This window comes from Alligator mississippiensis, chromosome 1 (genome assembly GCF_030867095.1).
Source record: "Alligator mississippiensis isolate rAllMis1 chromosome 1, rAllMis1, whole genome shotgun sequence".
Taxonomy (NCBI): domain Eukaryota; kingdom Metazoa; phylum Chordata; order Crocodylia; family Alligatoridae; genus Alligator; species Alligator mississippiensis.
Window position 1 is genome coordinate 437,047,816 of NC_081824.1, and position 22,445 is coordinate 437,070,260.

Below are 22,445 nucleotides of genomic sequence, written 5' to 3' on the forward strand. Positions count from 1 at the left end.
TTTCTGCCACATTTCCCAATTTCATAAATCTTCCCATGTGAATTTACAGTTAATTTTTAAAAAGGAATGCCAGGTGATTAAAGAGGGAAAAAAAGCACTTAAACATCTGATGTACATCTAGAAGAATTTAGGTGCCTAAGCCCAAGTGAACAATACATAAAGTCCCTGCCATAATACTTCAGCACTTGAGTCTATAGACACCTACACTTTTGCCAGAAAACTTATGCATGTACTTGAAAGTTCAGTTTCTGCGCATGCCCAGCCACACTGCTGTCTTGGCAGAGCAAAGCAGCTTGGCACTCCTCGTGTGCCCCATGCCATTTTAGATTCTAGATGTCCCTGCACATGCCCCACAGGGATCACAGGTAAATGCTCGGGACATGCTTCACCCACATGGAGCCATGTTCATTCAAAGAAATATACCAGAAACAAGAAATAGTGCCACTGACCACATTTTGTGCTGGCCTACTGATTACTACCTGACCAGAGAATGGGGACCTGAGTTATAGGCTCTCCTCAGCCTGAGGGGGCTGCAAACCACATCTTCCACCTCCCAGGAGAACGCTAACCACTGAGTTGTAAACCAAGCTAGGATGGAAGCAATCTCCCCCCTTCCGTTTGGAAGCCAGACCACTGGACAGCAAAGAATTCCAGATTCATGGATCTAGGAGGAGACCGCTTAAGATGGAACATGCATCTGAAAAAACCGAGTGATAAGGACATCCACCTGACAGTGCGGGAATACCTGGATTCTGGTCACTGCTCCATGGACTATTTATGTATTGTGTATTAATAAGTTATTTATTAAATACAAATATTGGAAGTGGAGACTGAAAACTAGGCTTCTTCCCCCCCCTACCAGGGGAGTGGTGTTATTACTGGGCTATAGAGTGCTCCTGTGTTCTTTGCTGTGGCTCTGGCCCTATGGATTTTGCATTCTTGGTTGCACAGTGCTATGCACAACTTGAAGCAGAAGAGCAAAGTCTAAAGCAGTGACTACACTGACTACAGAAGAAAATAGAGCAATTCTTCCGTTATGAAGGACTCAGGCAGACCATAATGTCAGAATGTTTTTATCACTATGGATTACAAATGGCAGCGGGTGCACTTGAATTAAAGCTTGTTTGACAAGCTTTAGTTCAAGGGCCCCTGCCGTCATTTTTAAGCATGGGGATAATGATGCCTGCTACCATACTCCAGCAGGCTCAATTAATTGAATCTGCTCCGATACGCTGTAATTCTAGCACGTCGGAGTAGCCTCTGTGATCATGCACAGGCACCCAAACTCTTTCACTTCCTGGACAAGTGCTCTATTCCAGAGGCTAGCAACCTACAGTCCATGGGCTGTGTCTGGCCACAAGTCCAGATGTTTGCGGCACTCTGGCATCAGGAAAAATCTGTGGCAAGTCTGTGGGAGGTTAGCACTAGTAGCAGGAGAAACAGAAGCACTGATGCCAGCCAGTCAGAAGTGGCTGTCCACTTCTGAAGCTGGTACGACTGAAGCAGCCCACTGCTCCTAACGGTTGCCAACGTCCACTCTAACTACTTAGTCATCACTCACCTGTGCTTCAGGAGAAAGGAGTGAACTAGTTGCCTATGCCCAAAGAGATGATTTAAGTGCAGCACGGGGTTTCATGCTGTAAACCCTAGTTTCACATAGGTGTCTAACTCCGATTTGCAGTGTAGGAGACAGGATTTCAGACACGCCCTCCCCTTCATTTATTTGTTCTTACTCACCACTTATTGTATTGTAAAGGGAACTTAGGTGCCTGGTTAGGATTTCTGAATTCCACTTGCTTAAGTCTTTAGGATTTACTTTCCTAAAGTATGGAAAAGCTCCAATAGCTTTACATATACTATACACTCCCACGTACTTAAAAAACCCCCAAAAACTATATATGCAAGAAAGGACTTCAAAATGTTGTTCTCTCATTTCTTTTAGTTCTCTGATCACCTCATAAAAGACACTGGAAGCTGGAATTAGGTTATATTCTGCACAGCAGTATTTCCAAATGTATGACCTAAAAGTACATCTTCAACTTTAAAAAATTGCACGGATTGACACGAAAATATCTTGCTAAAAAAGTGAACAGTCTTTTATATTACATTTTTATTTTGCAAGAAAATAAATTATACAACTTAAAAAATAAAATTCAAAAATTAAGCAGTACATCAAAATAGTTCAGCTGGACTGCCATACAGAAACTGCTACTATTCAAAATTGTACAGCATTATTATCTTGGTATGTAGTGGCACACAGTCAAAATTGTAAATACCATATGTAGATAGTTATTACAACTCAGGAACTCAAGTTTGCTCAACACTCCAGACTACATATAGTGTATGACGGGGAAGCTTTCATGTATTGTTTATTTCACAGATATGACCTCAAAGAATTTACAAAGATAGCATCCCAGTCATTTAGATGAAAACAGAAAAACAGATTGAGTTTAAGATAGCAAAGCTTTCTGTAAAACTATCAAATCTTTTTCCCCAATTTTATTTTTTTTTTAATTTGCACCTTACAGGACAATGGCATCCCAATGCAAGTAAATGTAAAATGTTGAGTATTCAAAACATTTTATACTAAATTTAAGAAAAAAGGTGAAAAGAAAGCCACCATTTGTTTTGGAAATGTAACTATGCTCAAACATAAATGCAAGAGATTTAGATAAGTAAGTAAATACCAGGGACACCAACAGTAGAAAGGGAAAAATGGAAGACTTCAGAATTGAAACCTTATCCAGTTGTTGGGACAAAGAAGGATTTACCAATATTTCTTAACTCAATGAAACTTCTACAGAGCAAGATAAATCACTTTCTGTATTTTCACTTCTATATGTTAGTTCCATACCTATTCTCATGGCAGTGTGTGGCAACATGTTTTTTTCAGATGCAGCACCTGTTAAGCTAGCTCTTTGGAGATATTTATTCATAGCTAAAAATTCAACTTTAAAAAAGTGCATCGTTGCCATATTGCAAGTGAAAAACATCTCATTTTTATTTAGATCTGAACATTCCCCTCCCTTGAGACACTTCACCCTGCATATCTCCCCATGCCCTGGTAACGCTAGCTTTAAGTGCATTTTGGTGAAAGTGACCTGATGAAGGATGCTAAATATGATTCTGCATCTTTAGCAAATTGCTGGTGTGATTTTCTGATTCCATTTTTTTTAAACACATAATATGTTTCCTATATATACTTAAAGAAAATTGAACAATGCCATAGGTACATTATCAATTATAAATTCCCCTGCCCAAACACTGAAGAATGTTTAAATAATTTGCAAGTTATAATTAAAAAAAGAAAAAAAAGAAGTGAGTCAAGGTGTGTGGGGAGGTATGCAGATAGCTAGCATGTAAGAGTCTATTGCTGTCTTAAATGTACAACAAACAATTGGTACATAAGTCTATGAAAGTCAGTCTCAAATTTCTTCCCTAAACTTAGCTAAGGGCTTAGGAATCAAGACTACCTAGTTTCATATTGAGTTTGTTTGCATGTGACAGTGTATCATGGCTATTTTTCTCTCGTCAAACACTGGAAACTGCAAATGCTCAGCGCATCATTAAAATATTTTAAGATTATGGCTTTGCCATCCCTTTCCTAGTATTCCTAAATGAGCATTTAATTAGCTATATTTTAAAATCAAGTCACAAATGCTGAAGATATTGCAGCATGTACAGAAAGGTCTCCATTATTAAAACTAACCTTTTTAACTGAAAATAGTGGAAGGTGTGTTACTACCAAACTAGAAAGCACCATTAACTTTTGATTCTGAAACATTGTAGGGCTAAGAATCTGATCTTTCAGTGCTAACATAAAAAGGGTAAAATGTATTTGCTAATATTATCTATTTATGAAGATCAATAAAGAAATGCAAGCTACAAGATTTCAGTGTCCCATTTTTTCTCCCTCTTGCTTGTTCATAATGCTGATCTCAGAACTGAAGATTTCTTCAGAAAATCATTCAAAAACGCAACGTTCCAAGGAACTCACATCGGCCCATACTTTAGTGCTGGAACATGTAGCTGCTTGAAGGGGAGGAAATATCCATCTAGAGAAGATTTTTTTAAAACACTTATTTTACCCATTGCAGAAACCATGCAAAAATTCAGATCCCCACTCACTTAAGACAAGTTTTCAATTCTTGTAACAACTGAATATCCTCTCGCCATTTTATTTACCATGAAAGATAAAATAGACTGTACCTAGGCTAGTAGCATTTTCAGGATAATTTTGCAAGCCTGCCTCGTGGCGCATAAAAAAAACAAGAGTTTTCAAATCACACTGAGTAAAAGATGATGACTTACCTTTTTTCTTTTTTTACCCCAAAAGGCAGACTCCCTGTTCCAATGGTACTGATGTCATGATGCCAGAACATGCTGGGACATTTCAGAACACTGGCTGGTAAATTACTGCCAACTGGTTACTTAAGATGGTTGAAAAAGGACAAAGAGGTACCATTTGAAATGCCAAATACACAACAGGTATTTTGATACAACCTTTCTACATAAAAACTGCAAACCAGAAACTCCATGAAGCCTTTGCAGGTTTCCTTCAGGGGTCATTTTCAACTCCTGTTGACTACAAGGCAGCTTACTTGCTTTTTTTTAAAAAAGAGATTTGACTTTTCAACAGTGAAAGCACCAGAATACCCACATGTGATTATATTATACATGTATACCAGTGAAAAATTTAACACAGGGATCTTTAAGAGTGTTATTTGCTCATTTGGGGAAGTTGTTCATCAATTTTTTTAATGCATTCAGATTATGTAGTCATACTTAAACATCTGAAAAATATTAAATGTACAATGGAATACACTTAATATTTCTGTTCACCATAAACAGACCCAGCCATGAAACATGGTTTTTAAGGTGAATCACTACTAAGGAAGCTTCACCTCTTCAAAACGGATTGTAATAAACCATCTGTCCAGGCAAGATAACAAATAATGTATATCCATATGTTTACAGCAAACAATATAAAACAGTGATCTCCTGCTTAAGGAAAAAAAAGACATCCACAAGTTGGAAATATGTTTACATCACTTGTGTGTCAATATTAAAAATCCAGTTACTATATTGAAGCACTGCTTGAGCCAACAGGTTGTTATTGTAACAAATACATGTCATCAGCTGTGATGCATCTGTGTACGTCTCTCATATGTTATACATAAAAAGGACCAAAAGGTGGACAGCATGTTACTCTGTTGATCCAAAAAACACAAAGTGAAAGTGCTACTTCTAGTCCTAATTGCATTTTTTATTTAAAAACAAAACTAATAGCAGTTCCTCAGTGCATGAATATTCGAGTAACTTCCTTGTGCAAGTACTGTTCATCTAAAAACCCAAACCTGTACTCTTCCTGGTGGGTGTAAATCAAATCTACTTTAAAAAGCTCACAATGGGCTCTTCATGAATGCAAGTTTCCCCACAAAAACAGCATGCTGTTAAAAGTGTGCAACATGAAGGGAATGCCATCATGCTAGCTGAATGAGATTGGCAAAACATAGTCCTCTTGTAAGGCAAGGCAGGGATTTTAATATGTAATGAAAGTCAAAATGAGTCCTTCTGCAGCACAAACTGTTGCAGCTGTCTGCTGAAGCACCCTTCTGCATCTGTTCTCAGCATCTTACAGTCTTCAAATTATGCCATATAGATGAAGGTGTTGATATCCGATTCATCTCTTCTGATATATTTGTGCTCTATAAGCCATTCAATTTGCTCTTTTATCATTTTCTTTTGTGGCAAGAACATATTTTTCAATATTTCTACCAGTTCAGTCTGAAGCTGAGCATTAGTAATTTTCTTCCTCATTTTCATTATTTGGATAATAGCCTCCTGGTGGGGGGGGGTGCAAAAAAGAAAAGATGTTTGAAAATATCCATGTAAAAGTGAACACGGGATTAATGGGGGCTTTGGGAAAGAAGAGAAAGCAATGCAATTTGACCAATACCAATGTAAAAGTTTTTAAAACATCCCCATAGGAAAATTAATCTGTCATATTACATATTGTCTTTAGGATCTAAAATATCTATCCCCCCCAATAAAACAAGTCTTGGTGAAAAGCAAGGTAAAGCCTCATTTATACCCATGCAACCCTAATGACCATAACAGGTTTTGCTAACATGTCTGCAAAAAGGAAAAACCTTATGCTTCAGGGTTTCCTCAGATCAGGAAGTGACCTAATTCTTTTGGACTGTCCCTTATGGCTTCTCCCTTGGAAGGATTCTGCCGATTTGAACTGTAGAGATCTTTGAAGAAGCTACAGATCTGTGTAGCGTATATTCCTCCAGATAAATGACTTCTCAGTCATCTAGGTATGAACTGTAAGTCACATCCTAGTTCTGTCTTTCTTAGCTCATTTAACTGGGTACTGAAAAATTCTTGTGAAGAAGGTGAAGGATAGATATTATACAGTTTAATGTAGACAGAATGATTAAGAGGATGGAATTCAGTTAATGTTTTGAAGGCATTTAGAATGCATCCACAGTTAAGGTGGATCAGCCATTAAAATCTAACATTCCCTCACTATCACCTAAAATCACTGCCATCATGAAAACGACCTTCCCTGTGAGGTGCACATTCAGTCACAAAGAGGCTCAAATGGAGTTTGTCAGAATAGCCCTGACCAAAGCTTCTATGGAAAAACCTATCAAACATCTAGTTGATCCAGGCAGTCTGATTTGCTAAGCAGCCAGCAACAGTGGGCTGGAAAGCTGACCAGGAATGCTGACAGTCCGCTGCAAGTGAGCCTCCTGAAGAAGGCTCTATTTTCCACTTTTCTAACCTAAGTCTTTCACAAAAGCATTACTTCCACACTTTCCAAGGATAGGCTAGTCCAGAGGTGTCAAACTCAGTGGGGCCAGTTGAGCGTCACTGGGCTAGTCTGTGGGCCAGATCAGGCTTCCTTGGAGTCAGTACACAAGGGCAGTTCCAGCAGGGTGTCGCACACAGCCCACAATGGCCCCATGCACTACAGGTGGTACACGTAGTCAATCCAACTCCATGCACCATGATGCAAGCTCCAGTCCAGGGTTCACTCTGCACATGGCGCCAAGGACCAAGCATGGGGCACCCCACCAGGCTGGCCCTGCCTGCTGGCTCCAGGGCTGGTCCAGATCAGGCCCCAGGCCATCTATCCTTACCAGAGCCCATGTAGCACATGCCCTGTACTGGCCCCATGCACCACTTGTAGAACAAGCCCTGGAACAGGGCCATACCAGCCATGTATGGTACAGGGAGCTGGCACCATGCAAAGCCTTGTGGCTAGCTTTGGTGCAGACCAATCTGGACTGGCCCCAGAGCCAGCACACAAAATTGGTTCAGCATGGGCATCACATGGTGCACACATGTGCAATGCTCATGTTGCTTAACAGCAACAAGCTCTCTATAACTCAACACCTGCAATTACATCCAGCTACAAAGAGTAACCAGATGTTTCTGCTACAAACCATAAATGGAAAAAAAAAAGTTAGTTACAACATTTCAAACATTGCCTGGAGCCTGTATGTTTGACGATCCTAGGGTAGTCAAAGAGAAATTAGCCACCATTAAAACACTGTTTCTTTATTTCTGTTTTCCACATTTCAAGGCCTACTTCCACAGCATTGTTTTCTGCTGCAATAAACTATTTTTTTCAAAACAGAAGGCAAAATACACTCATAAGGGCTCATACACCTAGCTCCAAAAATCCACCTCCTAAAATCAACACCATCATCAAGACTCAAATTTAATCTGACTGCCCATCTTTAGATGCAAATTAATTGCTTTGACGACCATGCTTTGAAGGCCAGGCAATTTTTGGCCTGTCTGCTCATGCCCCCTACAGGGAAAACAAACACAATGATGGCAGTTGGTTTGTGAACTATTTTTTAACCCTGTTCAGAAAGCTATCAGAAGTCTAGTAGCTTTTATTTGCTCCTGTTTTCAATAAAAACCTCTGCAGCAGACCCTAACATCATATAGATGCTTAAGTGACCAACAGTTTTAAAACTACTTTGGCACTTCTCAGGGTATTATCAGATGGGTCAGGAACTTTGTATTCACGTAAACAAGCTTTTTATCTCTAGGCAACTTCTTGAATGGAGGAACCAAATGTTCCTTGTTCACTGAAAACACATGATATGGAGTAAGTTGGATTCATATATTGTAAGGTTGGAAGGGATCTCGGAAGATCGGGTCTAGCCCCCTGCACCAGGCAGGAAAGACAACTGCCTAGAGATTTTGGCGGGTAGATAAGGGACAGAAAGGTGTCAATTTTTACACCATTAAAGCAGTCAAGATATTTGGTCTGGGAAATCTCCCTCTTCCACACAACAAAGAAAGAAACTAAATTTGAAGGGACAAGTCTTTCATTTGCCCCTTTTTTTAAACCTAAGCTCTCCATAGCACTCCATCCCAACACCTGCAACTACATCCAGCTATACAAGTAGCCAGATATTTCTGCTATAACCCATAAATGAAAAAAAAAGTTATTTAGAAATTAAAAGACAGAAGTATAAAAATTAACCGTATAAGAGAAAAAGGGTAGTTCAAAACTAGTGTTTCGGGCTTTCAGTATATCAGACTTCAACAGATAAGTTGACAGCTGTTTCAAATTCTAAAGGTTTTCTTCACAGCCATGAGGGTTAGAGACCTTATATTTAATGAAAATGCATTATGGACATTTATAGCATACGAGTTAAATAGTGCTGCAGAATATATAACCTGCTCCTGTATTGAACAGATTCATGAAATTCTCTCTCAAAACAGCATGAATGCCTGATAAACTTTTAAAACTAATTCCCTGAAGATTAACAGGGACAAGAACTAAAAAGTCTGAAATCAGTTTCTTTTGAGTTATGCAGTACAAAATTTTTTTTGGAGTATCGTATCACAATGAGGGTGTGAGGGGTGTTCAGGAGGATGAGCTTCAAAACACACTGTTTGAGAAGCATTTCAAAAGCAGTGGTTCTCAATCTCTGTACAGGTCACACCACTGCCCTCCCCTCATTTCTGTCATTTGCAACCCCACTCCTGGTGCAAGCCACAGTTCTAAAATTGAATTTCTGCACCAGAAATTCACATGACCCCACAAATGGGATACGAGCCATTTTGGTGTCATATCCCCCAAGTCTGGAAAACTGCCAAGATGGAAATGATGTACGAGGACATTACGAAGGAAATGGAGCAGATTTATACTGTTCTGTCAAAATCCACTTGCCTGGGTTCGTAATATTCTTAGCTGGACTATTCCTTCATTTTCCTCTTCTCGCATTCTCTCTGTAGTGAGTTGCAATCGACCAATCAAGTTTATCTTACCCCTTTTCTGAACTTTAGCATTTTTTCTGAAAGAATCATTGTACATGAAAATAAGCCAAAAAAGCATTCATTTCACATTAAAGAATTCATATTAAAACCTACTGATAAGCAACATTATCTTAGTGAGGTCACTCCTCATACACTGACAGGTGCAAGAGACTGGCAGCAGTAAGACTGACAGCTGCTTAATCATGTGCATCAGCTGATGAAACCACCTAGGATCCGAGTAGGCATTTTATACAAGCAAGATGAGGGAACTGAGATGGCCCCCTGTTCAGTATAGAAGCTGGTGGGTTATGAGCAACATGTGAAAAAAGATTAGAGGTTATGATGACAAATAATCCTAATTCTGAAGTCTTTGAAATCTCACCTGAAAAGTCATCTTGTATTGCCTCCTGTGCTATATTGCCCTGGCATTGCTTCGCATAAAACAACTGCCATATTAGGTCAGACCAATGGCTCAAATCTAGCCCAACATCCTGTTTCTGATGCTGGCAACAGAAGATGGTAGGTAGGTAGGTAACAAATGACACGTGTGCCACAAGTGACACAGGCAGCCTGTGTGTAGCATATTACAGATCAGGCAGGGAGCGGAAAGCAGAGCGGCACATAAGATTAGGTTTGGGAATTGGAGTGGCACTCAGGGAGGGTGCAACGCTAATTTGTGGCATGTCTGCAAAATAGTTTGCCCCCCCCAATGCCTTAAGAGAAAGAATGTATGAACAGGGCGCAACCAGAATGATCTGTCCTGTTTATAACCTCCCTGTCATCCATCATTGGTTAAGGGATGTCAGAAGATACCTGTGTGACTCTTTTGTTTCATCATCCGTAAGTCTGTCTAGTCCCTCTGTGAACTTGGATATGCTATGTGCCCCTATAACCTCCTGTGGCAATAAGTTCCATAAATTAACAGCGCACTCCAAACAGAGGCATCTGTAACCTGCTATAGGCAACTGAGTGGGAAAATGCAAACAACTGTTGCCATCTCTTTCCTCCCCTCCCTGTGCTCCCTTCGCCCACTCCCGGAGGCCAAAAAAGCCAGTGAGAATGAAGTTCAGAATCTGGTGACCTCCATGGCAAGCAACAAGTCCTACTCATAGTTATTAATAATAAAATTAGGTAAAAAAATCTTCTAAACAATTTTGCTCAGTGCATTTTTAAACATGTTAGAGAGGTCCTATTTTTGTATCTTGTTTCAGCCTTAGGGATCTCAAAGCAATAGTTACTGAATCTCTGCATTCATCACTGAAATATTGCCATCTTCTCGAAAGAGAATACTGCAGCAAGCCAGATTTTAACAGTGCACAGAAGCATTAAACTATTTAGAAGAGGAAGTGAATATATATTTTCTTGCTTCTGTAACAACTGAAGAAACATAGCCAAGTAGAATGGAATTTGCTTAGCACATTGGTGCTGTTTGAAGTCCTACAAATAACCACAAGTTAGCAGAAACTCAAATTCTGCATCTCATCACTACACAGTTAAGAAATTAGTTTAAAATAAACTCTTTTAGTAATAAGGTTCTGCACATGGTATGTTAATTTTCATATATCTTACATTAAACTGAATTCCTGGTTGACTGAGAAGAGGGTTCCTTCTGTAAAGTCTTTGGGTGAATTGACTTGAGGTTCATACAATAAAACCTGACGTTTCAGCTTTGGAAATGCTACAAGAGACTATAGAGAAAAGAAAAAAAGCAAAAAGCCCATGAAAATAAAAAATATCAGGCTAGTGACACAGCACCAATCATTCTGAACAACACGTGCAACCATTAGCTATATTATAAACTAATTTGTGCAGGAATTATGTAATCTTACTTCATAAAAATATCAGGTATGCTGACAGCAAGAATCAATTAATACAGGTCAACAATATTAATGCACACTGATATATGGTACCTTGTTTCTGAAAGACAAATGTGGAAAACAAGTTGATATAAACAAGGGCATTCCACAGAGTTAAGTACATGAACTCACTGCTACATAAGTTTAGTTCTATTAGTTACATGATTCATGTATAATTTATTCTTCCATTTTTGTTGATTTAAGTGGATTACACAAGTTTACCCCCTAAAATTAACTTACTTTTATATAAAATACACTTAAGCAGATACCTCTGAGTTCCTAGAATCTGACCAATCCCATTGAAAGACATTATCATGATTTGGTCCTGTAGGCCACACCTGGCCAGAAAGACCTAACTGCCTTCAGAAGTTAAGTTTGGCAGTTCTGGCAGGAAGGTGTTCCTTCAGGTCAAGGCTATACAAAGGAAGCACCAGAATCACTGGACAACTAGTTGAAAAAAAGTCTTCACTCTTCAGTTTCAGAGTTAGTACTTTAAAAATATTCAAATGGTGTGTGTGTGTGTGTGTGTGTGTGTGTGTGTGTGTGTGTGTGTAAATTAAAATCAAGTAGCAATCTGTTTCAACTGAAAGGGAAATACCCATAAAGTCCTCCTAAGTTCTGCATCAGGGAGCTCAGTTGCCAGTTTAAGGTTTTCAAAGCTGATCTTCTCACGGGGTCTTTGGTTCCATGCAAAAAGCACAGCCAGCTGAAATGTCGTTACCTCCAAGTCATACTGGCCAACCTCATTCTTAAACGTTATCTGTAGATCAAAGGAATTGATGAACACAAATGTTTTGAGCACAAGCTTTTTTTTCATTACTGTGGACAAATAATGAAGTTTAGGCAATAAAAATGAACACAGTAAAGTTCATATACTTACAATTCCATTGGACATGAGATGGTGCCAGTGCAGTTTTCTGCCACTATGATTCTTTTTGTAGAACTCTTCTACCTCGGGGATAAGATCTTCCAATTCCGTAGGCAGTGACACAAACACTTTTTCAGAACTTCGAGACCAGGCACCAGCATTTAAAATTTTAATATTCACAGAATCAGCTATAAAGACAGTGTTAAAATACATGAATCTAAAGATACGTTAGGATTAAATACAAAAGGTACACTCTAATTAACTTTTCAAAAATCGGAAACTTTTAAGCCAGTGAGGACCAAATCATCAAAAGGCATTCGAGTCTAAGATGACAGAAAGGCAGACAAGTTTTGTTTAGATGCCTCTAGTTTTCAATACCCCTGCTCATCTTTCATCTAACCCCACAGACACCTGTATTTATGTTGGCTGGCATTCACAAAGCTGCATAAGTGCTGATGCCATTCCACAGCTAGAGGCACCTACGTACCTCAAGTCAAAAGCTCTCAAGGCCCATAAAGTAGAAGTCTCAAAAGTAAGCAGCTGAACACCTGCCTCCTGAGTGGGACCCAATCTTGTACTCATGCTCTGAGCGTGCCATCAGACCCTACAGAGGAGCACAGATGCATACCAAGAGGTAGAGGGGCAGCATAGAATCCACAAAGGAGATGGCCAAATGCAGAAGGAAGTGCACGTGGTACCATGGTGGTTAGGAGAACCACATGGTGGTCAGAAGAACCTGTGTGATGGACTTGGGTTAAAGTTTGTACTCCGCAATTAACCCCCATATAAAGGCTACATACACACACTTCTCTCCATTAAAAAGCATCTACCTGGGGATGCTACTGAGCATGCTTGAGAAACATGCGATTCCTCTGTGTTCTTACAAACCCAACTTAAAATACCAAAATTAACAGCATTAAACTATTACGTTCCCTCACACCACTGTTTTAGATCAAAGATAAGCAGTCATAAAGTCAAAGTGTGTCCAAAAATGTTTTGAAAGGACTTCTGTCAGTGTTCCACCTCCACAAGGCCTGCTGAAGAACAGAGCCGTTCTCCCCCTACTGAAAACAAAATGAAGCCAAGTCTGGAAGAAGAGAGAGGGGCTGGCTGTGAGATCATTCTATTACAAATGAAAAAGGAATTAAAAAATGCTTAAAACTGGCCAAAATAAAGACTCTGGCTGAAGTTACCTGTTGATGAAAATAAGGATAAGGCTAATGCCCTGCAGTCCAGAACACAGAAGCCAGAATCTCTGACCTGTAAGATCACCATGTTGTAGAGAAGAGAACTACCTCTAATGAAAAAGAAAGTGCAACTCCTTTCTAGATCTTCAGCCCTCTCAGAAATAGGAGCTGGAGGGCTAAGCTGTGCTTCTTGGGGTTCAAGGAAGGGGTTGAGGAAAAGAAAAGAACTGTGTAAAATTTATATAGCAAATCATAGATTTAACTGAAATTGTTTTCCCTCATCCAGCCCCCCAGAGGCATGTACACCAGGTTGTAAGGCTACAACCTTCAGAAAGTGACCTTTCCAGGGCCATCAAAGCAATTTTTTTTTCAAATACCAACAAAAAGAAATTAAGAGAAGCCAGAAAATTAAACACAAAAGTTTAATCGAGTTTAACTGAGAGGAAAAATATGATTTTTTAACTGAAGGTGTAGGAACACTTAAAAAGGAGAGTGGAATCTTCCCAGAGAGAACCTGACTAAGCTAGAGGCTTTTAAGTCCATTTCAGGAGTTCTCAAACTTTGTCACAGTTAGCCACACTTAACTATGAAAAAAAATGCACCTCCCCATAGTTTGCTAAAACAATGCAACAAATTGAAAATAGTAGGCCTATATTCTCCAAAAATGAATAAAAAAGTTGATGGGATTTGATTAGTAAAAGATTAGTTTGAGTTTCAAAAGTATTCATTTTAAGTTCAAGGGCAATATAAATGGAAGCAGTTAAGTTAAAGTTTCACTTAACCTATCGTTGTTTGATATCATTTGTCCTTAAACGTTTAATTCTGTATGAAATCCATCAGTCCTACTTTAGCAATGGGAGGGGTGTGTTTGTTTCCTCACTTCATAAAGTAGTGCAATGCAGGTTGCAATGTAGAAAGGAAGAGACACAAGTCATCTTTGACAGAAAGCTGGGACCTACACTTCGTTTTGATTGCAGTTAATGCCGAGAAGCCTGACTCGCATAGGTAGATGGAAGAAAAAGCAATGAGCACTTTAATAGTGTTAACTCAGGAAACTCAGATCTTATTGATAACCAGCTGGCATTTGTAAAAAAATTGTGCTACAGTTCCTGGTCGCTTGACAAGTTGATAAGGCTTTCCTCTTCTTTTGGGGACAGCACATCTGTGGGGATTGACTTAAAGGTGAATGGGTTCCTGATCCACTATTTACATTTGGTTTAGCCCACATCAAGAAAGTATTCACAAACTGCTCTTGCAGTCCCCCTTAGTGATGAACAACCATGTCCTGGATGCTGTCAACTGACATATCACCGCACTGTTGCACAATGTCCTCCAGCGTTGAAAATATGCAAACAGATCCCTGCTGCACACGTGAAGCCCACAGTTCAAGTTTGTTAATGAATCCTGCTATCTGATCAATAGCAACAAACACATTTTGCATCTTCTCCCTGAAGTGACACATTCAGAGAATTCAGTTGCTTGAATGTCAGCCAGATATGACAACAAAGATACCCAACAAGTGTCACTGAAATACTGCAGAAGTGGGGAGTTACCATGAACAAGAAAAATACAGACTTCATCACGTAGTTCACATATTCTTGTCAGTACCTTGCACAAGTCCTTGGACAGCCAATGGACTTCTGAGCATACCAACACCTGTGCGTGAAGCTTGCCCCCATCTCTTCGCATAAAATGCCAAAAACTCTTGAATTAACCGGGCATAACTTTATAAAGGTTACAGTTTTTACTGCAACTGAAAATACACCGCCGAGCTCCTCTGGCATCTTCTTAGCAGCCAGTGCCTGTCTGTTGATCATACAATGATTTCAGGTTGCTGCGGGGGCCACTTCTTAGTCACAATGCCTGCTATGCTGTCCTGTCATAGACCATGCTCCATCGCTGCAAATCCCAAAACAACATCCCCAATCAAGGTTTGTCTTGAACAAAAGTATTTAACAATTTAAAAAGCTCTTCACCAGTTGCTTGTGTGGGGAGTGACTCTTCACCAGTTGCTCGTGTGCGGCAAAACTAATTCCTCCTTTAATTCTATTGCTGTAGCAAAACAAATATACACCAGTAGCTGGTGCAGCATTTGATACATCAGTAGACTCATCTATCTGAATGGAATAATTTGGGCTCTGATGAACACTTGCTAAGAGCTGCTCCACAATATGGCATGAAACTGTCATTTAAAAGTGGGATCACATCTAGCTGCAATGCTGCATTCTGTCCTATCATCACTGAGCACATATCCTTTGCAGCTGGAAGTAGTAATTTCTCACCTATGCTGTGAGCCTTGCCTACTTTGGCAATGCACAAAGCCACACCGTAGAAGCCTCAGTAGCCTTCATGTTAACAGTGCTATACACTTGAACAATTTTTTGGCCTGTTAACTCATTGAGCTTTCTCTGAAAAAAAAAAAAAAAAAAATCGATGGGTTTAGATATTAAGGTAGGGTGTCTTGTTTCAAGATGCCAGCATAGCTTGCAGGGCCGCATACTGTCATTTGCCAGTACAATGGCACATACAACACACTGAGGCCTCAGTGCATTGCTGGACTTGCTCCATGCAAAACCAAGCTTTAAATAAACTTCATCATATTTTCAACCTTTACATTTTGCTGGAATGTCTGCTGCTGTACGCTTTTCTCCCTTCGTCACAGAACAATCCATTTCTCATTTAAGCTGTTTCTCACTAAGCATGTTGCTGAGGTTTGTAAGTTTACTTACAAAAAACAATGCAACATACATCTGATGTCACAGCTGCTAAACAACATAAGTAAATACAAGCTTTGTGTTATTTTATTTTTTTAGTTACTTTAAAATATAATACATTTAAAATATATAACTTTTTTTTTCCCCAACTCATCCAACCTCTCCTAACAAAAAGACTCCTGGCTCACTTGACATGATGCTGCACCTCCCCAGGAAGGCTCACCTCATAGTTTGAGAATCACTGCTCTGTTTGGTACCCTGCAAGGCTGACTCTTATTTCAAGGAAGATGTAGGTTTTTTCAGTGATAAAAACAAGACCTAGAGGCTTTTGTAAGAAAACATCCAGAACTTTTATTCCTACCCAAGAGAGTCTGAAAGACAACAGAAGCCCCCCGTCATTAAAACTGAAATAGATGTTGAAAGTAAACTTGAAGAAATGGGTGTGGAATGATATAAATCATACTTGTAGGTAAAATCCTGGCTGTTTAAAAGAAAAAAAAAAAAAAATCAACCAAGCCTTATAGTGAGAACTGCAAGGACAGGGGGGCAGAGAAGCAAAGGTAAAGGCGTTACCCAGAATTAAATGCATCTCAGGCTGTTGTTTGTGGGATCCAATGTTAAACCTAGAATATGACAAATCTACATAAAAAAGTAACTTGGGTATGGTGGTAAATATTTTGCAAATTATGGCTAAATCAGGGGGAGGTACAGAGATGGATAGAAAATAAGAAAAGCATTTCTTGTATGTTAAGTTTAATGGAGAGCTGCTCAGCCCCCGGCCTGTGGGCCAGATACGGCCCCTGACAGTGTCATCTGGCCCACATATTTGTGGGGAGCCCCGCTGGACATGGACACAGGACAGCATGAGACACAATCCCAGTGTGTGGGGCTGGGCAGGGATGGCCCCAGGGCATGATCCAGCCTGTGGACCAACCCCATACCATTCATCTGGCTCATGGGGTCAAAACCTTGAGCCCCACTGGAATACACTGTGGTGACAATCCTTCTTAAATACTCTGATAAAGGAATGGATATCTCCGTCACAAAACATCCTAACGAGTGACAATGGTGGCATGGAGTAAAAGGCAGCAATGGTGAAAGTTAAAGGATGATATAGTAAAATAATACTATGTCTAGACTAACAGTTCTCTCTCTCTCTCACTCTATTAAAAGGCATGAATACTCCTCAAATAAAAAGAATACCAAATTGGCTAAGAGATCAAGATGTAGATATATGCATTATACAAGACGCACCTTTTAGAAAAAGATACTAATAGGTTTAAAGCAAAATGGATTGATAACTATTTCTTCTCCTTGTGCTCCAACAGAGTGATGATTGCAATTAACAAAGAGTAGCAGTTAAAAGTAGAGGAAGTTTACGAAGACAAACGAGGCAGATTTCTCATGGTTAGATGTCTGATGGAGGAATACATAGGCAGTCTTGTAACTATTTAAGGTCCTACTGAAAATTTACTAAAATTTGTAGAGGTTAAATTTTTCCAAGTCATGAAAGATACTAAAGGAACTCTAATGATAACTGAGGGGTTAAATTATGCGTTAGCACCACTGGATAGATCTGTAAGGGGAAAAGTTATATACAGAGGGTGGAACGATAAAATTCCTAGATTAAAATGAATTTAAAGATATTTGGAGAATTTTTAACACTATAAAAAGACTACACGCCTTTTTCTCATTCTCCCACAATTCTTACTTAAGAACTGATTATAGTCTCACTGACAGACCTTCTTCAATCAATGTATTCACTAACTGTGCCATCAGTATTTTCATAGTGGGGGAAAAAAAGGGAAAAACAAAACTCTACCTAAACCAGAGGTTCTCAACCTTTTTAGACTCGAAGCACCCCTTGGAAAATGCTAGCTTCTAGTTTTCCCTTTTTTACTAAGAAACAGTAATAACAGCAGTTTTTCTGTTGAAAAGAACTCAGAAAGACAACAGATCAGAATGTTTCTCACACTACGATTGAAATCTCTGGGTTTATCTTGTGAATCATGTTTGCGCGCCTAACAGCACCAACATTACATGGCACCTTGATGCACCCTGGAAAGGAAGTATCTCAAGGCACGCCAGGGTGATGCACCACTTTGGTTGAGAATCACCGACTTCAGCCAATGGCCTTGCTTACATTCTAACAATAACAGGTGGTCTGCAGCCAAGGTCCCTAAATGGAAGGAGGTGCTTATGTCTGGCCAGGCACCTCAGGTCTAAAACTTGGGAAACTAAGCCACTCTCCTTTCCTCTGCATTTCACTCTTGGCTTCCTTAGGTATCTTTCCACTCAGATCTGCTGGTTCTTCTGATCCCTTCCTTAGGTATTTAATTCTCCCCATGATCTGTAAAGAGAATCAGGGCTCAGGATTCCAGTAAGTAGTTGGGAACTAAACTAGCGAGTGAAATGATGCTTAAATACCTTGGAGAATCCAGGCCTGACAGCTATGGAGTCTTCAAATGGGAGAATAAAAATTATAGCAATACCTTAAGTTTCAACTGAACCATTTTTTAAAACACACACATACACACACACACACGCGCGCGCGAATAGAGAGACATCAAAACATTTGAGAAAAATACCTGGTAGGGCTAATTTATTATTTTTGTGCATCTCTTTGAAGGCCTGGTTCAAGTCTTCCGATACTTTAATATCCTGGAACATCCTAGCCAATTTGTTTACATAGTCAGCTGGCATACCCACTTCCTGTATAAACAGATAACAAATTAAACCAAGACACAGCACAACTCGGAAACCAAATTACTACACGCATCAGTCTTTAGGCACATGGAGGCAGAGCAGTTAAAGCTCCTGATATGCCAGTTTTAGCTTTCCTCCAAACTCATACCAAAAGCTTCCCTTACCAAACTCAGCTGTAAATGGGGGTCAGTAGGCTGGGGAAATCAGATGGGTACATGTAATGATAGCAACATAATTTCTTATTACGCTACTGACTAGCAAGCCTTTACTATATTAGTCCCAATGGGCTGTTGTACTTGGGTTGACCTTTGACCCTTCCCCCCCCCCCAGACATCTGCCTTTAGAATAGCAAATTGTTTTAAAACGGCTTTACAAAAATACACAGGTTATAGCAATTTGTAATAGCAAGTTACAACGTTATGACAAAGTAACTTTTTGGATACGCACACACTTTCATGTAATAATTTAGATATTATAATATAATATCCAATTATAATAATTAGATAATATACTATTTCCTCTTATCTCAATACTTTTCAGGTTTAGAACGGATTATTTAGTTCCTCCCTCCTCATTTAATTCTCTAGATAATTAAATAGCTGTAGGCCTAGATCTTCAAGTACGTTAGGTATGCACCATGTGAAAGCCATCACGTATTTGCACGAAGTGTCTCAAACTTGCTTAAGCATGTAGGCATCCATGACGTTTGGGAGCACTCTCCTGGAAGCTGCTTGCTGATTTTTTGTTCTTCTGAACTTAAGTTCCTTTGTATTTTGGATCCCTTCAGTCTTCCAATGTTGCACGTGCATTCAAGAGCCAACATAAAAAGAAATTCAGCTGTTAACACTGCAGAGGTGATGTACTTGTGAGAGCTAGATGTACTTGTGATAGCTACCTAACATCACCTCTGCAATGTTAACAGTTGAATTTCTTTTTATGTTGACTCTTGAATGCACATGCAACATTGGAAGACTGAAGGGATCCAAAATACAAAGGAACTTAAGTTCAGAAGAACAAAAAAAAAAAATCAGCAAGCAGCTTCCAGGAGAGTGCTCCCAAACGTCATGGATGCCTACATGCTTAAGCAAGTTTGAGACACTTTGTGCAAATACGTGATGGCTTTCACATGGTGCACACCTTGAAGATCTAGGCCTACAGCTATTTAATTCTTCAGAGAATTGGTGATGAGAGGAGGGAGGAACTAATCTATTCTAAATCTGAAAAATACTGAGATAAGAGGAGACAACGATCCATAAATGGACTGTGATTTAAGGTAGAAACTCGTGTAAATAAGAAGAATGTTTACATTCATAAATACAAACTAAAAGTATGAGCACCAAGAGCTAAAAATCAAGGTACGACACTTACTCTCAACCATTCCACCATGTTCTCTTCAATTTCGCTATCAGCCGATATATCCAATATTAGACGTCTTGTTAAGTGAGCTTTGTGGTATCGCATAAAAACATCTTTATTCTGTACATATTTAAGTACCAAAAGCTGTTAAAAAAAGTAACAGATTTTAATATATTTTTCCATACCAAGTCAAACCACTTTCTTTCAACACTGGTTTTATATCAATGTCAAATGAAACCAGCACACAGGAACTCTTGATTTTCTTCAGGAGGAGCACTGCTGGAGATAGTCACTAGCTATGGAACTACTGCAGTTGCTGACGAACAAGCTGCCCCATGGAACATCTCCTATCATGGTTCCGTTTTCTTGACAGGTATGCATTTCATTACATATAGCCTGATCTACACAGTAAGCTTTGCTGATAGCCCTCTGGTGACCATGTCCACACTTACAGCTCTTCCGTGACTGCAGGACTCCTACTTTCTGCTGACAAAGGAAAGCCAAACCTGAAGTGACAGGCAGTTTCTGCCGCCACGGAGAACCACAAGTGAAGGCAGAAGTGCCTGGGATCTCTGTCTGAAGCCATTGCTCCTGGTGCCTTCCAGGGTGCAGTGTACCTGCTGCACAGCGCTAACAAAAGTTGGCAAGGGATGCATAGCTTCCCTACAGTGGCAGTTATTTGGTCACAAAAGGCCTGTCCTATAGACAAGACCTATAACATTTATTACAGTATACAAATATATTAATTGCAAACTTGCATATTAAAATCAACATTACTAACATGTGACACGATTTGGACCCATGAAAGCTCAATAATGCATATTCTATGACCATTCCAAGTTAAGCAACAATTATTACTACAACAGTTATCCACTTCATAGGCAGTTTCTTCAAAACCTCATCTTCAAAAACACTGTTACAGTAGATGCAGGTCAGCTGATACCAAAATGGTTCCTTAGGTAAAAGACAGTGAGCATGGACATACCACTTCTTTAAGCTTTGCTTCAATTTCTTCAGAGGTTAGTTTTTTGCTTAGTGGTGTTTTTCTTAGCAACATATCACAGTAATTAGCAAGCAGCTCAGGGCATTTGGACTCAGGCTGTGTTTTCAATCCAACCCTAAATGCAATAAGAAATGAAAAAGCTTTGTAAAAAAAATAGTTGTGTCAGAGTCACCATACCAGTGACAAGAAGATTCCTGAGGAAAGTACCTTTATCTGGTAAATTTGTTCACATGTCAGTTTAACCATTGCAAAACAGATTAATTCTATCTTATTCCTCTCATTCATTCCAATTACAGAAGGCAACCAACTATTCTCAGACACCTCCGTCGTGGGTCACTCCAACTATTCTCTTGTTTGTAATTTCAGAATTGTCCAAGATTCATTTCAAACAATTTTCATAAGCGGGTTTCACAGGACAAAGCAAGTTCCAAAACAACATAGCCAATTCAGGTGTCTGGCCACCAGTGCAGGCCAGTGGACTGAACACAGCATCTCGTGGAAGTTGGAAAGACAGCGATTACTGCCAGATAGGTGCATAAAAGCAATATTGAGAGCAAGATTAATCCTTGAATGGTAGTCCAGAAATAACAGGCTTGAAAACAGATAAACCAAAAAAATCAGCAGAGGGTATACTATTAAAACAGGTATACAAAAGGTATACAAAGAACATAAGGTGGCAGCTTTACAGAACTCTTTAGAAAACTCATCCTTTTTGACTCATAAAACAGCTTGTAGGTAAGGGATACTTTTTTTTTTTTTTTTTTTTAAGGCCTTAGAAACAGGAAGAGAAAAGCCTTTGGCTATGGTAATTGTAGAAACCTTGGATTTGCAATGGTATCAAAAATTTTCTGACCAGTACAAATCACAAAAAACAGGAAGTTTTAGGATTCTGGGAGCATCCAAACACCTATCAGAAGTGACATTATCTTGCCTAGTTTGTGACCAAATCCTAGCCAAAGATAATAACCTAGCTTTAAGTGAAGCAGAGACCAACAGGTAGAACACTGAGAGGAGTTTATGGAATAAATAACATGTAAAGATGCTGAACAAGGAGGGGAAGACACAACTATCACCTTTTCTACAATTCAGAAACAAAACAAACAAAACGAAAGTCTTTGAGCTAGGATCTTCATTAGCCCTTCAAATGGTAGAGAATGGGAAGACAGAAAATTTAACGTAGGGGGAAAAGGCTGTTTTTAATTCCAGGAAAGGCCCAGGAACTTGTTGGTTGGAAACTGCTAGGAAACTGGAATATTAATAGGAACCTACAGGAATCATTTTCCACAGTGCCTCAGCATACACAGGGAACACTAAGCAGGGCAAAAACAGAGATCCATGCCTTTGTCAAGGGAATCCAACAATAATACAAACTGCACTGTAATCTTCACTTCCCCACCTTCTGTTTCTTTTCTAATTTGGACTTTCATGGGGGAAAAAAAATTAATACCATGCATTACATAC

The 22,445-nt window shown here is 39.4% G+C and overlaps 1 protein-coding gene and 1 long non-coding RNA gene across 2 annotated transcripts in view; both read right to left on the bottom strand.

The window, feature by feature from the left end:
* Positions 1-2,092: 2,092 nt before the first annotated feature.
* CUL5 (cullin 5) overlaps positions 2,093-22,445 on the bottom strand; it is a 59,201-nt gene continuing 38,848 nt past the window's right edge. Inside the window, exons 12-19 of the mRNA XM_006262466.4 lie at positions 20,967-21,099; positions 19,994-20,125; positions 18,508-18,631; positions 12,031-12,206; positions 11,749-11,910; positions 10,864-10,982; positions 9,209-9,332; positions 2,093-5,844 (exon numbers count right to left, since the gene is read on the bottom strand). Of these exons, the coding sequence (XP_006262528.1) occupies positions 5,650-5,844; positions 9,209-9,332; positions 10,864-10,982; positions 11,749-11,910; positions 12,031-12,206; positions 18,508-18,631; positions 19,994-20,125; positions 20,967-21,099 (1,165 nt within the window). The 3' untranslated portion in view covers positions 2,093-5,649. The remainder of the gene's footprint in view (positions 5,845-9,208; positions 9,333-10,863; positions 10,983-11,748; positions 11,911-12,030; positions 12,207-18,507; positions 18,632-19,993; positions 20,126-20,966; positions 21,100-22,445) is intronic.
* LOC109281848 (uncharacterized) lies at positions 13,610-18,499 on the bottom strand. The gene is made up of 2 exons (XR_002088638.2): positions 16,143-18,499; positions 13,610-15,613 (listed from the first exon to the last, which is right to left on the bottom strand). It is a non-coding gene; the product is annotated as an uncharacterized LOC109281848 (long non-coding RNA).